General features: G+C 36.9%; 1 protein-coding gene across 2 annotated transcripts in view; it reads left to right on the forward strand.

Annotated features, from left to right (window-relative positions):
* Nucleotides 1-11,244, forward strand: part of fut8b (fucosyltransferase 8b (alpha (1,6) fucosyltransferase)) — a 120,970-nt gene extending 109,726 nt beyond the window's left edge. For both annotated transcript variants that reach the window (XM_079888844.1, XM_079888843.1), the window contains 4 exons: nucleotides 5,924-6,170; nucleotides 8,109-8,285; nucleotides 9,166-9,316; nucleotides 10,711-11,244. In XM_079888844.1, coding sequence (XP_079744970.1) covers nucleotides 5,924-6,170; nucleotides 8,109-8,285; nucleotides 9,166-9,316; nucleotides 10,711-11,040 — 905 coding nt within the window. In that variant the 3' untranslated portion in view covers nucleotides 11,041-11,244. The remainder of the gene's footprint in view (nucleotides 1-5,923; nucleotides 6,171-8,108; nucleotides 8,286-9,165; nucleotides 9,317-10,710) is intronic.
* The last annotated feature ends 247 nt before the right edge of the window (nucleotides 11,245-11,491 follow it).

Genomic DNA, 11,491 nt, shown 5'->3' on the forward strand with positions numbered 1-11,491 from the left:
TTTTTTCTTAAATATTTCATGCTTTCCCTAATTAAAATTTCAAGCACACTCGGATCACATGTGCACTTGCTCATGGAAAGACCGTGAAACAGCCGGCGGGCCGCTGTTGTTGTTGTGTAATTGTTAGGGAGAGTTTTAATGAGCTAGTTGTCAGTTGGTTTGTGGTTGGGAACGTCAAAGCCGTGTTCAGCTAACGGTCATAATTAGCAGACCCGCTGTAACTTGTTTTTTGACAATCTATTAAAACAAAGCTGCTGTTTCCATCCAACGCGTTCTGCTTCGGCTCATTTGCGGTTTGTGTGTTTCTAAACTCAGTTCAACTTCTTGTAGGCTAATCAGAACGATTTCATTCCTCTAATAACGGTGTGACGGTAGAGAAAGCTTTCCTGTAGCTCAAACAGTTGGCGCTTGCAACGCCAAGGTCATGGGTTCGATTCCCAGGGAAAGGGAGAACTGATATGAATGTAAATGTGTACCTTGAAATGCAATGTAAGTCACTTTGGATAAAAGCGTCTGCCAAATGCATTAATGTATAGCATGTGAAACAAGAAAGTTTGGTTACACTTTATTTTAAGGTGTCGTTGTTACAGTGTAATTATATATTTAAGTGCTGAGTAATATTAATTAACGTACTTACTATAGGGTTAGGGTAGGATTAGGGTTTGGTTGAGGGTTAGTTGCATGTAATTATACATAATTTACTGTTATTACTATGGCAAGTACATGTAACATATGTAACAAGGACACTGTAAAATAAAGTGTTACCGAAAGTTCACACAAAAATGAACATGGCATCATCATTTACTCGCCCTCATGTCTTTTTAAACTTAAATGTTTAACAGAAAGTTCAGTAAAACAGAATTTCTGTCAATTGAAAGTGAACGCAGACAGACTCTGTCGAGGCGCATAAAAGCTGTCCACATTAGGTCATTTGTTAAATGTATGTGAGGAACATACCATATTTCTGACCCTGTAAAGCCAAACATATGAAATAATATTCAAATTTTTTGAAATGCAAAAATATGCAATTTAGATGTAATGTATAGGTCTAAAAAGTGAGATACTTCTTATGCTTGTAATGTAAATCAATGAGATCTTTATAACAGTTTAGCAGACTACTTACATAAAATGCATGTAAATATCAGTTGTCGCTCTATATCTGCTAATACATTGCAAGGAGATATTTAAATGCTTTGTAGCTCTGTAGTTTATTGTGTTGTTTTTTTATGCAATGCAATAGAATTATGATTGAGAGATGGATGATATTTGATCATATTTTAACATGATTTTTATAAACCGAAGTTGCTTCAGTCCAGTAAATGTGCGTTTTGAAGTATTACTAACGATATAATTATTCAAAAGATTACTTGAGAGGTTAAAAATGAGAGGTTTTACACAGCAAAAAGACACGTCAAGCACAAGCTGAAGGTGTACGTTTGTACAATTATTCTAGATATATATCAGACATCAGAAGGCATGTAGTAGATTGTGTGCCACAGGTTTATCAGCAAAGTTTTGATCATTTTGAGGCCTTAGAAATGTGCATATCAAATATGATAACAGTAGGCTTTATAGGGTTCATTTGTGTCCAACCACAAATAAAATTTGTGCTGGGAATAATGAGTTTTGGGTCTGTTTGGCACACAAAGCTATCTTGTGGCTTGAGAAGACTATAGAAAACAAATATTCTGACTCTGAGGCATATTGACTTCTATTAAAAGGGACCTGTTATGTTTTTTTCCACATGTTCATCTTTCTTTATTGTGTAATGTTGCTGGTTGAGCTCAAAGTCCCTCCAGCGGGAGTTCTTCTCTATATCAGTGTCAGTGTTTCTGAACTCCTGAAACGCCTCCATTGTAGTCTTGAGTTTCTTCTGGGAACAAACACATCACAATATTCCTAATTTAAATAATTCATACGCAGAATAAAGGGGCGGGGCCTGGTTGAGTTAGTTAGTAGTGTGTTGAACTGGCGGTTATGGTAAGAGGCGGGACATTTCCCAAACACACTCGAAGCGCTCGACCAATCACAACACACTGCTCCAGCCGACCAATTAGAGCACAGTGTGCTTTTCAGAAGGAGGGGCTTCATAGAGACAGGAACTAAACAGAGCGTTACTGACAGACTGGGAAGAGAGGAGCCGCAACAATGGAGAATATGAATGAAAACCTATTCTAGTAGAGCCCAAAAACAAAATCAAGACTTTGTGAAAGAGCATAATAGGTCCTCTTTATAATTTTTGTATGTATTTGTAATATTTGTATGTATTTTTGGAGCTTGACAGTGTCTATCCCTTCACTTGCATTGAACTGAAAGAAGCAGCATGTTCCAGGCTAGGGGGAGTAAATGATTTTTAATTTTGTGAGCTGTCCCTTTAACAACTATTTATTTATTATCTACCCAATAAACATCCACAGCTCCTGCGTCTCTGGCTCTTTCTTCTGGCCTGTGTCTCTTTGTCTCTCTCTGTTTCTCTGGAGGGTGTTTGTGAAAGGACTCCGGGTAAGTGACCTGCTTAATCTGACGTGTCCAGACTTCTGCCCCGAGACCAGCGCCAGTCATTCCAGCACGAGGGAGATCGAGTGTGTGTGTGTGTGTGTGCAGGAGCACTGAAACAGGTCACCTTGGCGACTTTTGAAGAAACTTGCCTCTGGAACACTTTGGGAATATTTCTTCAGATCAAAGTCTCTCTGGTTTCCTCCCTCGGCCGTCCTCTCGCGCTCTTGTCCTTCCTTTGCCCCGTCTAACACAAACTGCACCATTAAATCTAATCAGTCTTTATTTCTCAGGGGTGACTTTGTATCTGCACGGCAACCACATAAACCATGCAACGCTTTAATGCAGTTAAACGCTACCAGGAGACATCTGCATCAAACATTTATGAAAACCTGTGACAGGTCGAGCGTTAATTCTTTACGGTTAGCTGATGAAAATCCACTGAAATGCACTAAACTCTAGCTTAGGTTATGCTGGAGAATACAATGCTCAAAAAATGCTCCAAGTTACTACATTTGTCTACCATAAACAGCCTACAGTTACTGGCTAATGAACTGTATCACATGGCAGAAGAATTGAGCGCAAAAGCATGTTTTCGGCTGTATTGTTCCTCATTTAGAGCAGCGTTGGTGTTGTTCGGAGCGCACAGGTGCATGCAGACAGATGCTGATAGGAGTGAGCGATTGTCTTCAGGTGTGGCTGCTGCGCTCTTGTTAAAAAAAAACATGAGATTTCTCATGCAAATTGGATGTTTTCTTTGTTTTTACCTCCGCTAGATGCATTGTGAATCGGTCGTGCTTTAAAAGATGGTTTGTTGTTTGTATCGAGCATTTGCATGCATCTTGAAATCATGATAGATGGGTTGAGTGAGCGGTGCCAGGTTGAGCTACTTGATGCTAATGCCGCGGCTCTCTTTCAAATTCTATTGAGCTTCCTACCTTGAAAGCATCATTGGCAATGCAGTAGGCAAATAAAAGCTTTGTTTTGGCCATTTTGGCAGCGTTGCATGTTTCTGCAATCCCGGAATGCATTGTGATTAGCACAGTATTTTATTCAACAAAGGTTTGATAGGAAAAAAAAAAGGCTCCATCCAATTAAAAATGAAGCGTTTCTCACAGCATCTATTGTTTCGCCCAGCTAGCTCATGTCGTTTCAAAATGTATTTTATTTCTGCTATTTTCTGTAAAATGAAAGTAGATGCGGACACTGTTGAGTTCTGAAAATGATCATAAAAGTGGTCCATATATGATTTGTGTGCTGTTTTCCAAGAGTTCAAAAACGTTGCCAGCCACCGGCAGCATTTTTGATCATTTTCACAAAAGTTTCATGGCCCCCAGAATATTTTGTTGTATGCATATATGAATATGCAATGCATCAAAAAAAGAAGTGCCTCTGCTTTTAAACCAAAAAAAAAGTTTTATTCTAGCTTAATGCATTATTTATTTATTTTTAACACTTGAATGTGGGCAAGTTTCATAAAAATAGCAACATTTTGAGCAAAAATCTGAGAAAATCCTGTTTTTGTCAAAGACTACATCCAGATGATCAAAACACAGAAGGAGTAGATCAAGTCCATCAACACCTTCAAAGCTTCACAGCTTGTCCTGGGTCAACATTTCATTCAGTAATATTAAGCAGTTTTGATTTATATGCTGTTTAATGTTGATAATCACATTATTTATACGATTACATATGATATCGCTTATTTCTGCTTCTTCTTCGCCTGTGTTTTGATCAGGAGATTCAGTATTCTTTCAGAAGATGTGTAATAGCGCCCCCTACCATATAACAGTGAAAACACAGAAAGCCGTAAATGTCCGTCATTGGCAGGGAAAGAGTTAAGTAAAACATCTCAATGCAAAGGCCCAGTGCGAGTTAGAGGCCCTAGACATGAACTGAGAAAATGCACAACTTCAATGCAATGCAAGTCACTTTAAATAAAATCATCCGCGTCTGTATTTGTGTGTGGGTTTGGATGCCTGAAGCTCACTGACAGTAGAAAAGGTTTGGAATAAAGCCAAAGTGTTGCATTATTGAATAGGCTCAATGCTCACCAACTGCCTACGAATTTCCTCTAAAATCTCAGTGCCGCGTGAGCCTCCAGTGTAGGACTATCCCATAGCAAACTATGGTAGTACCAAACATTTTCTACCATACTTCTAACAATTGACAATCACAAATAATTACAGTATAGTATATTATATACACTACCCGGCTGTTTGATTTAAACAGGCAAATGCTTAAGAGTCTATGATTGGATCATTATTACAGTGATTATTATGTTTCTATCATGTTATATGTTTGGCAACAGTTCTTCTAACCCTAATTGATGGAGTGTGTAGCTTTTCATTTCTTAAACACCCATGTATGAAGACACATCATGACCATATTCCAGGATTCATATGTCAAGATTCATCAGACTCAGATTGTGAAAGAATGGTTGTGAGAGAGAATGAAGAATCATTTTCACACATGAATCGGCTCCTCTGAGTCCAGAGCTTAAACTCATTGAAAGTCTTTGGGATTTAGGAGACTTTACAGAGAGCTGGACTCTTGCATTGACAATACAAGATCTGGACCAAAAACTGATGCACCTCATAACATCACAACATTTATTTCCATCAAGAGGTGCTTCAATTTTTGGTCCAGATCTTGTATTTTCAATGCAAGAGTCCAGCTCTCTGTAAAGTCTCCTCCAGCGCATCTCAAAGACTTTCAGTGAATTTAAGCTCAGGGGCCGGTGTCACAAAGCTATTTTAGACCGGTCTATAGTGTTAGACAAGTCTAAAATTTGCTCATAGACTAGTCTAATGCAAGTTAGACTGTTTCACAAAAATAAAGACTGACTTAATTTAGACCAAAAACATTAGACACCTTACAGGCTAACTGAGGTCTAAGACTCTGTTACCTTGGCAACCAGCAGTAACAATCAGTTACATTACAAACAGCCAAAAGAAAAGGGAAAATGGCTCATAATTTAAACATTTCTTCTTGTTACTACATTCTCCGCTAAATTCCCCAAGTAAAATGTCCTTGTAACTGTTATACTCCTCCAACAAACACATATTTTCCGCTGGGGTAAACTGCACTGAGCGGTTGAATGCGCCTACTCGATCCGCCATGTTTTTTGTTTTGAAAAGTGACTTAATTTACCCAGAATGCATTGCAGTGTAGTCCTACTTAAGATAGTCAGAGTCTTAAGTGCTTTGTGCAACGGTCTGATTTAGATGTCTATCTGAAGTCTGACTATCTACTATATCTAAGCCATAGTCAAAGTCTATCTTTGTGAAACCGGCCCCTGGACTCAGAGGAGACAATTAATGTTTCACGTGTATATACTTCACAACAGGGAAGAAAAGACCATCGCAACTTCCATTTCATGCCGACTTTAAACTTTAAAATGCTGATATGATGTGTTTCTGCACAGGTGAGGCTCATGACCGGGACGTCCAGGTGGTGGAGCTGCCCATTGTCGACAGTCTTCACCCCAGACCCCCGTACCTCCCGCTCGCTATCCCAGAAGACCTTGCTCCCCGACTGCAGCGTCTGCATGGTGACCCGTCCGTCTGGTGGGTGTCTCAGTTCGTCAAGTACCTGGTCCGTCCTCAGGCCTGGCTGGAGAAGGAGATCCAAGAAACGTGTGTCAAACTGGGCTTTAAACACCCTATTATTGGGTCGGTATATCTCTCATCTTCTCTCAGTCTATCAGATAATCATTTTATTTGTCTTCTCACATTTCTTTCCATCTGTGTGTGTGTGTGCGTGTGTTTTATCTGTGCCCGTGGCAGACGCGTCTGGGTGGGTGTTACGCTGATAAAACACTGCGAGATAAAGATGACACACACGATAATGACAATGAACATGACTCACGATCATGATTAAATTAATGAGAATAACTGAGAACTGAATGATTGCGGCCCCATAGGAAGCATCATTCTCTCATGACAGCGCTGTGAAATATAATAACCCAAATAATACAATAAAGCAAATCTACAATGAAGCATAGAGATCAGATGAAAAGAGAGAGATAGACAAATACTAATGTGTTTGGTACACACAGTACGCTCCTGTTTCGTAAAATGTTCCTGTCAGTCTGTCAGTTTAATTTTAATGCAATTTTTTTTTTTTATTAAAAAATATGTAAAGCATAGTGTGTTGTTCTTCAAATCATGTGTTTGTTGATGCTGTGCTAATACTTACTTTCACTGATAAATGAGCAGACTTTCAGACTTACCTGGCAAATTATATATATATATATATAAAAAGATGAATTCCCATTGACTTGAAGTGAATTGATTTGCTTATATGGAGTAAGTGGATATGTTAGGAATAAATTAACATGCAAAGGTGAAGGGTTCACTGCAAAAATGATGTGCTTCCTCAGTATTTTTGTCTTGTTTTCTAGTACAAATATCGAAACATTCTTAAATCAAGATACATGTACTTGAGTTTCACAGTGACTACAGATTATAAGTCTTGATTTCTGAAAAAAAAAAAGAAATTATCAAAATTATGTGACTTTAAGCTCAAACTAGAAAAAAAATTGCAAATAAAGTCAGAAAAATAAACTTCATTTTAAGGGAATTTTTCTGACCCCACTGGCAGATTTATTTCTTGTTGTTTTAAGCAAAAACTTCACTTGATTTTGATTTAAAAAAAATTAGATAAAAGTAATATCTTAAGTCATTTTGCTTCACAAGTAAATGCATTTTGATTTAAGAATGTTTAAATATCCATGTACTAGAAAACATGATTAAAATAGTGAGGATGATAATTTTTTGCCGTGTTGCTTTGGTTGCATTGCATGATATGTGATATAGATCATTAAAAATGACATTCATTTACGTGTTTTCATGGTTAAGACTACATAAGTAGCTCAAACAGTTTTGACATTCATGCATTTGGCAGATGCTTTTATCCAAATTGTCTTACATTGCATTCGAGGTATGCATTTGATCAGTTCTTGCTTTCCCTGGGAATCAAAGCAGTGACCTTGGCTTTGCTACTGCGGTTCTACTATTTAAGATGCAGGTAAAAAAAAATAGGATTTGCGGTAACACTTAATAATAACGTTCAGTTGTAAGTCATTTATAAGTGGTTAGTTAATGATGAACTAATCATTTACAAAACATTCACAAAAAAAAGTAACATCATTTATTAAACATTTATGAAACGCATAGTCATGTTTTGTAAATGATTAGTTAATCATTAACTAATCAATTGTAAATGACTTATAACTGAATCTACAAAACATACATAAAATAATGAATATATCCCTTATTAATCATTTATTAATGCATAGTCATGTTTAATAAATAATTAGTTAATCATTTATTAATCACGTGTAAATGACTTGTAACGGAATTTACAAAACATACATAAAATGTTAGCATATCACTTGCTAATCATTTATGAATGATTAGTTCATCATTAACTAACCACTTATAAATGACTTACAACTGAACGTCATTATGAAGTGTTACCCTCAGATTAGCAAACTCGACATGGCCACTACAAACCTCTCCGATGACAAATGAAGGGATAGTCCCAATTGTTTCTAAACAGAAGCAGATAAATCCAGTTGAATAAACTCAAACGTGTCTGTCTTCCAGTGTCCATGTCAGACGGACAGATAAAGTCGGGACGGAGGCCGCGTTTCACCCCATAGAGGAGTACATGGTCCACGTGGAGGAACAGTTCCAGTACATGGCTCAACGGGGACACGTGGATAAAAAACGAGTGTATTTGGCCACCGACGACCCCTCGCTGTTACAGGAAGCAAAAACCAAGTGAGTTATGAGTCCTGAAAGCGATTTTGACAAATGCGACAAAAGTGCAGAGAAAGAGAGACAGACAACACACAAAAAACAGCTTTTTACTTCGCTCTCACTGAGTTAAAAGCATCAAAGGTTTCTAAACGTTCACCATTGAATGCAGCAAAATGAAGAAATATATATTCTACATGGTTTTATAAGCTCACATTACATTATACAAATACACACATTTCCTGCGAGAGCTTATATTTCACTTTATAAATTAAATTTAAATGCATTTGTTTGGAATATATTTTATTTTATTTGTAACCATATATAAATGAAAATTTATAATTACAATTTTTACATTTTATGTATAGTTATATAATGAAAATGTACATATTTGACGAGTCATCAGTATCCTAAATGTATTATGCACTATTTTCATTTTCCAGTTTGAAAATGTAAGTTTATAATTTATTTATTTATAATGTATTTGTTTGGAATTTTTTTATTTTATTTTTAACCATATATAAATGCAAATATATAATTACAATTGTTGTACAATTGATACATTTTACATATAGTTATATAATGGAAACGTATATATTTGATGAGTCATCAATATTCTAAATGTGCTATTTTCATCTTCCATTTTTAAAATGTTCATTTTAAACCTGGAAGCTGAAAAAAGTAAAAAAAAATAAATAAAAGCTTTTTTTAAAGTAAAAAAAGCTCCAAATTTACATTTACAAATTAAATTACAGATGCTAACATTGTCTTCAATGATGTGCGACACAAGTTGTTAAAATATTGTTTAGTGTGTCAGAACCCTTTAATTAGTTAATGGTCACATCCTAAATTGGCCTCATCTAATATTGAAATGTATCTTTTATATTTTAAATGTGTTTTTCAGGTACGCCGACTATGAGTTCATCAGTGACAACTCCATCTCTTGGTCGGCAAGTTTACACAACCGTTACACAGAGAATTCCCTCCGAGGCGTCATCCTGGACATCCACTTCCTGTCCCAGACTGACTTCCTGGTTTGCACCTTCTCCTCACAGGTACATAGACCACGTCGTACAAAAACTCTTGTTATCCTTACACCACCAGTTGTTTTACTGGTAACACTTTACAATAAGGTTTCATTTGTTAACATTAAAGAGCTCATGGGAAATCAACTTTGCCTTGATCTTTTGACATATAAGAGGTCTTTATACCATTTAAACATCCTGCAAGTTTCATAGCTTAAAACGTCATCTCATTATAAACAGGATTTATAATCAAGCTCCAAAAATGGCTCGTTTTGATATTTCGGGATCTGTGACGTCACATGGGCAAATACATTTGCATATGCATGCCTCCAGTGCCAATCATTGATGAATAGTTGTTCATCATCGCTCAATAGGCCCCGCCCACTGGCATTCAGTCAGTTAATGGCTGGCACGTGCCTGACCCGGACGAGAACGTCACGTCAAATCAAACAGAAGCCATTATAATCCCTGACGCTGTCTACAGTGGACACAGTATAGAGACGCGAGTTCAGTTTCTGACGAGCTCAAGTGCTTGAGTCTGTCGACAACAGGAAAAATGGAAGAGTGAAAGAACATTCGCTTTGATCGTCCAGTTTAAACAGATCATTTGCTCATTTCTGTAGAGACTTCACAAGGATTCCAGCGTCGGAAACAAATGTATGGTTTATTTTAATGGATCGCGTCGGAGGATTATATGTTAGTTCAGAGTATTTGACTTGAGTGTTTTATATGAATGTTTTCAAAACACTCACTCATGCGCAATAGCAACGGGGCGTTGATACTTGTTCCTATGAAATGACGTTAGCCAATCATAACAGTGGGCGTTTACTGACAAGCCTTAAAGGAGCAGCGCCTTATAAACAAGTCATTGAGGGTTGAAAATTTTTTTTTTTTTTATATATATATATATATATATATATAATTTTCTTTTGTGTGTGCAAGAAAAACGTTTATTAACATAATAAGTGAACCTCAAGGAACATATTAAAATATATATATATTTTTTTTAAAGCCATCCCTTTAAATACCTACACTAATAAACTTGACCGAACAATGAACAATATTTCAAAATTGGTAAATTGGTTATTATTATAACTAACATGAACTAACAATGAGCAATACATTTGTTACTGTATTTGTTAATGTTAGTTAATAAAAATACAGCTGTTAATTGTTTGTTCATGTTAGTTCACAGTGCATTAACTAATGTTAACAAATATGTTTGATTTTGATAATGTATTAGTAAATGTTGAAATGAATATTAACTAAGAGTAATAAATGCTGTAGAAGTATTGTTCATTCTTAGTTCACTTAACTAATGAACCTTATTGTAAAGTGGAACCGTATTTTTTAACTAGCATTAATAAACACCATTTCACCATGTCCAACATTGTTCCGCCTTTGTTGTTGTGTGTGTGTGTCAGGTGTGCCGTGTGGCTTATGAGATCATGCAGACTCTTCACCCGGACGCCTCCGCCTTCTTCCGCTCTTTGGACGACATCTACTACTTCGGTGGACAGAACGCACACAATCAAATGGCTATCTACCCACACCAGGCCCGCACGCCGGATGACATCCCGCTGGAGCCCGGGGACGTCATCGGAGTGGCCGGAAACCACTGGGACGGGTTCTCCAAAGGGGTCAACCGCAAACTGGGACGCACCGGCCTCTACCCGTCCTATAAAGTGAAGGAGAAGGTGGAGACGGTGAAGTATCCCACTTACCCCGAGGCAGACAAGCTGCTGAGCTTATAGAACAACAGAGATTAATAATCAGCAACACGAGGACGGAGGAACGAACTCGCCATGCCGAGGATCGCCGGATGGATGTAACTTTTATTCCAACCTGACTGAGGTTTGTATAAATTGCATATGGATCTCCTAGACTGATGTGGACATCAAGAGCCTTCGAAACGGCTCTCAGATCAGCAGAAGCAAACGATTCAAACATTTGTTTTTTTTTATTATTATAATTTTTTTTTTATATTCTCTTGCCTTCTTTGCCACTTTCTCTGTCCTCAAACTGGAGTGAATCTCACAGAGGATGTCAGGAATATGTTTAGGTCACATTTCATCCACAAAATCAACAGAAAAAGTAAGAACATGTTTATTTATTTATTTTTTACATTAAGAAAATTAAGCCTATATGAAATAATACCTCAAATTATATTATTTACATTTGTTTTTTTGTCATTTATAATGTGTA

This window comes from Squalius cephalus (assembly GCF_949319135.1).
Source record: "Squalius cephalus genome assembly, chromosome: 12".
Classification (NCBI taxonomy): Eukaryota; Metazoa; Chordata; class Actinopteri; order Cypriniformes; family Leuciscidae; genus Squalius; species Squalius cephalus.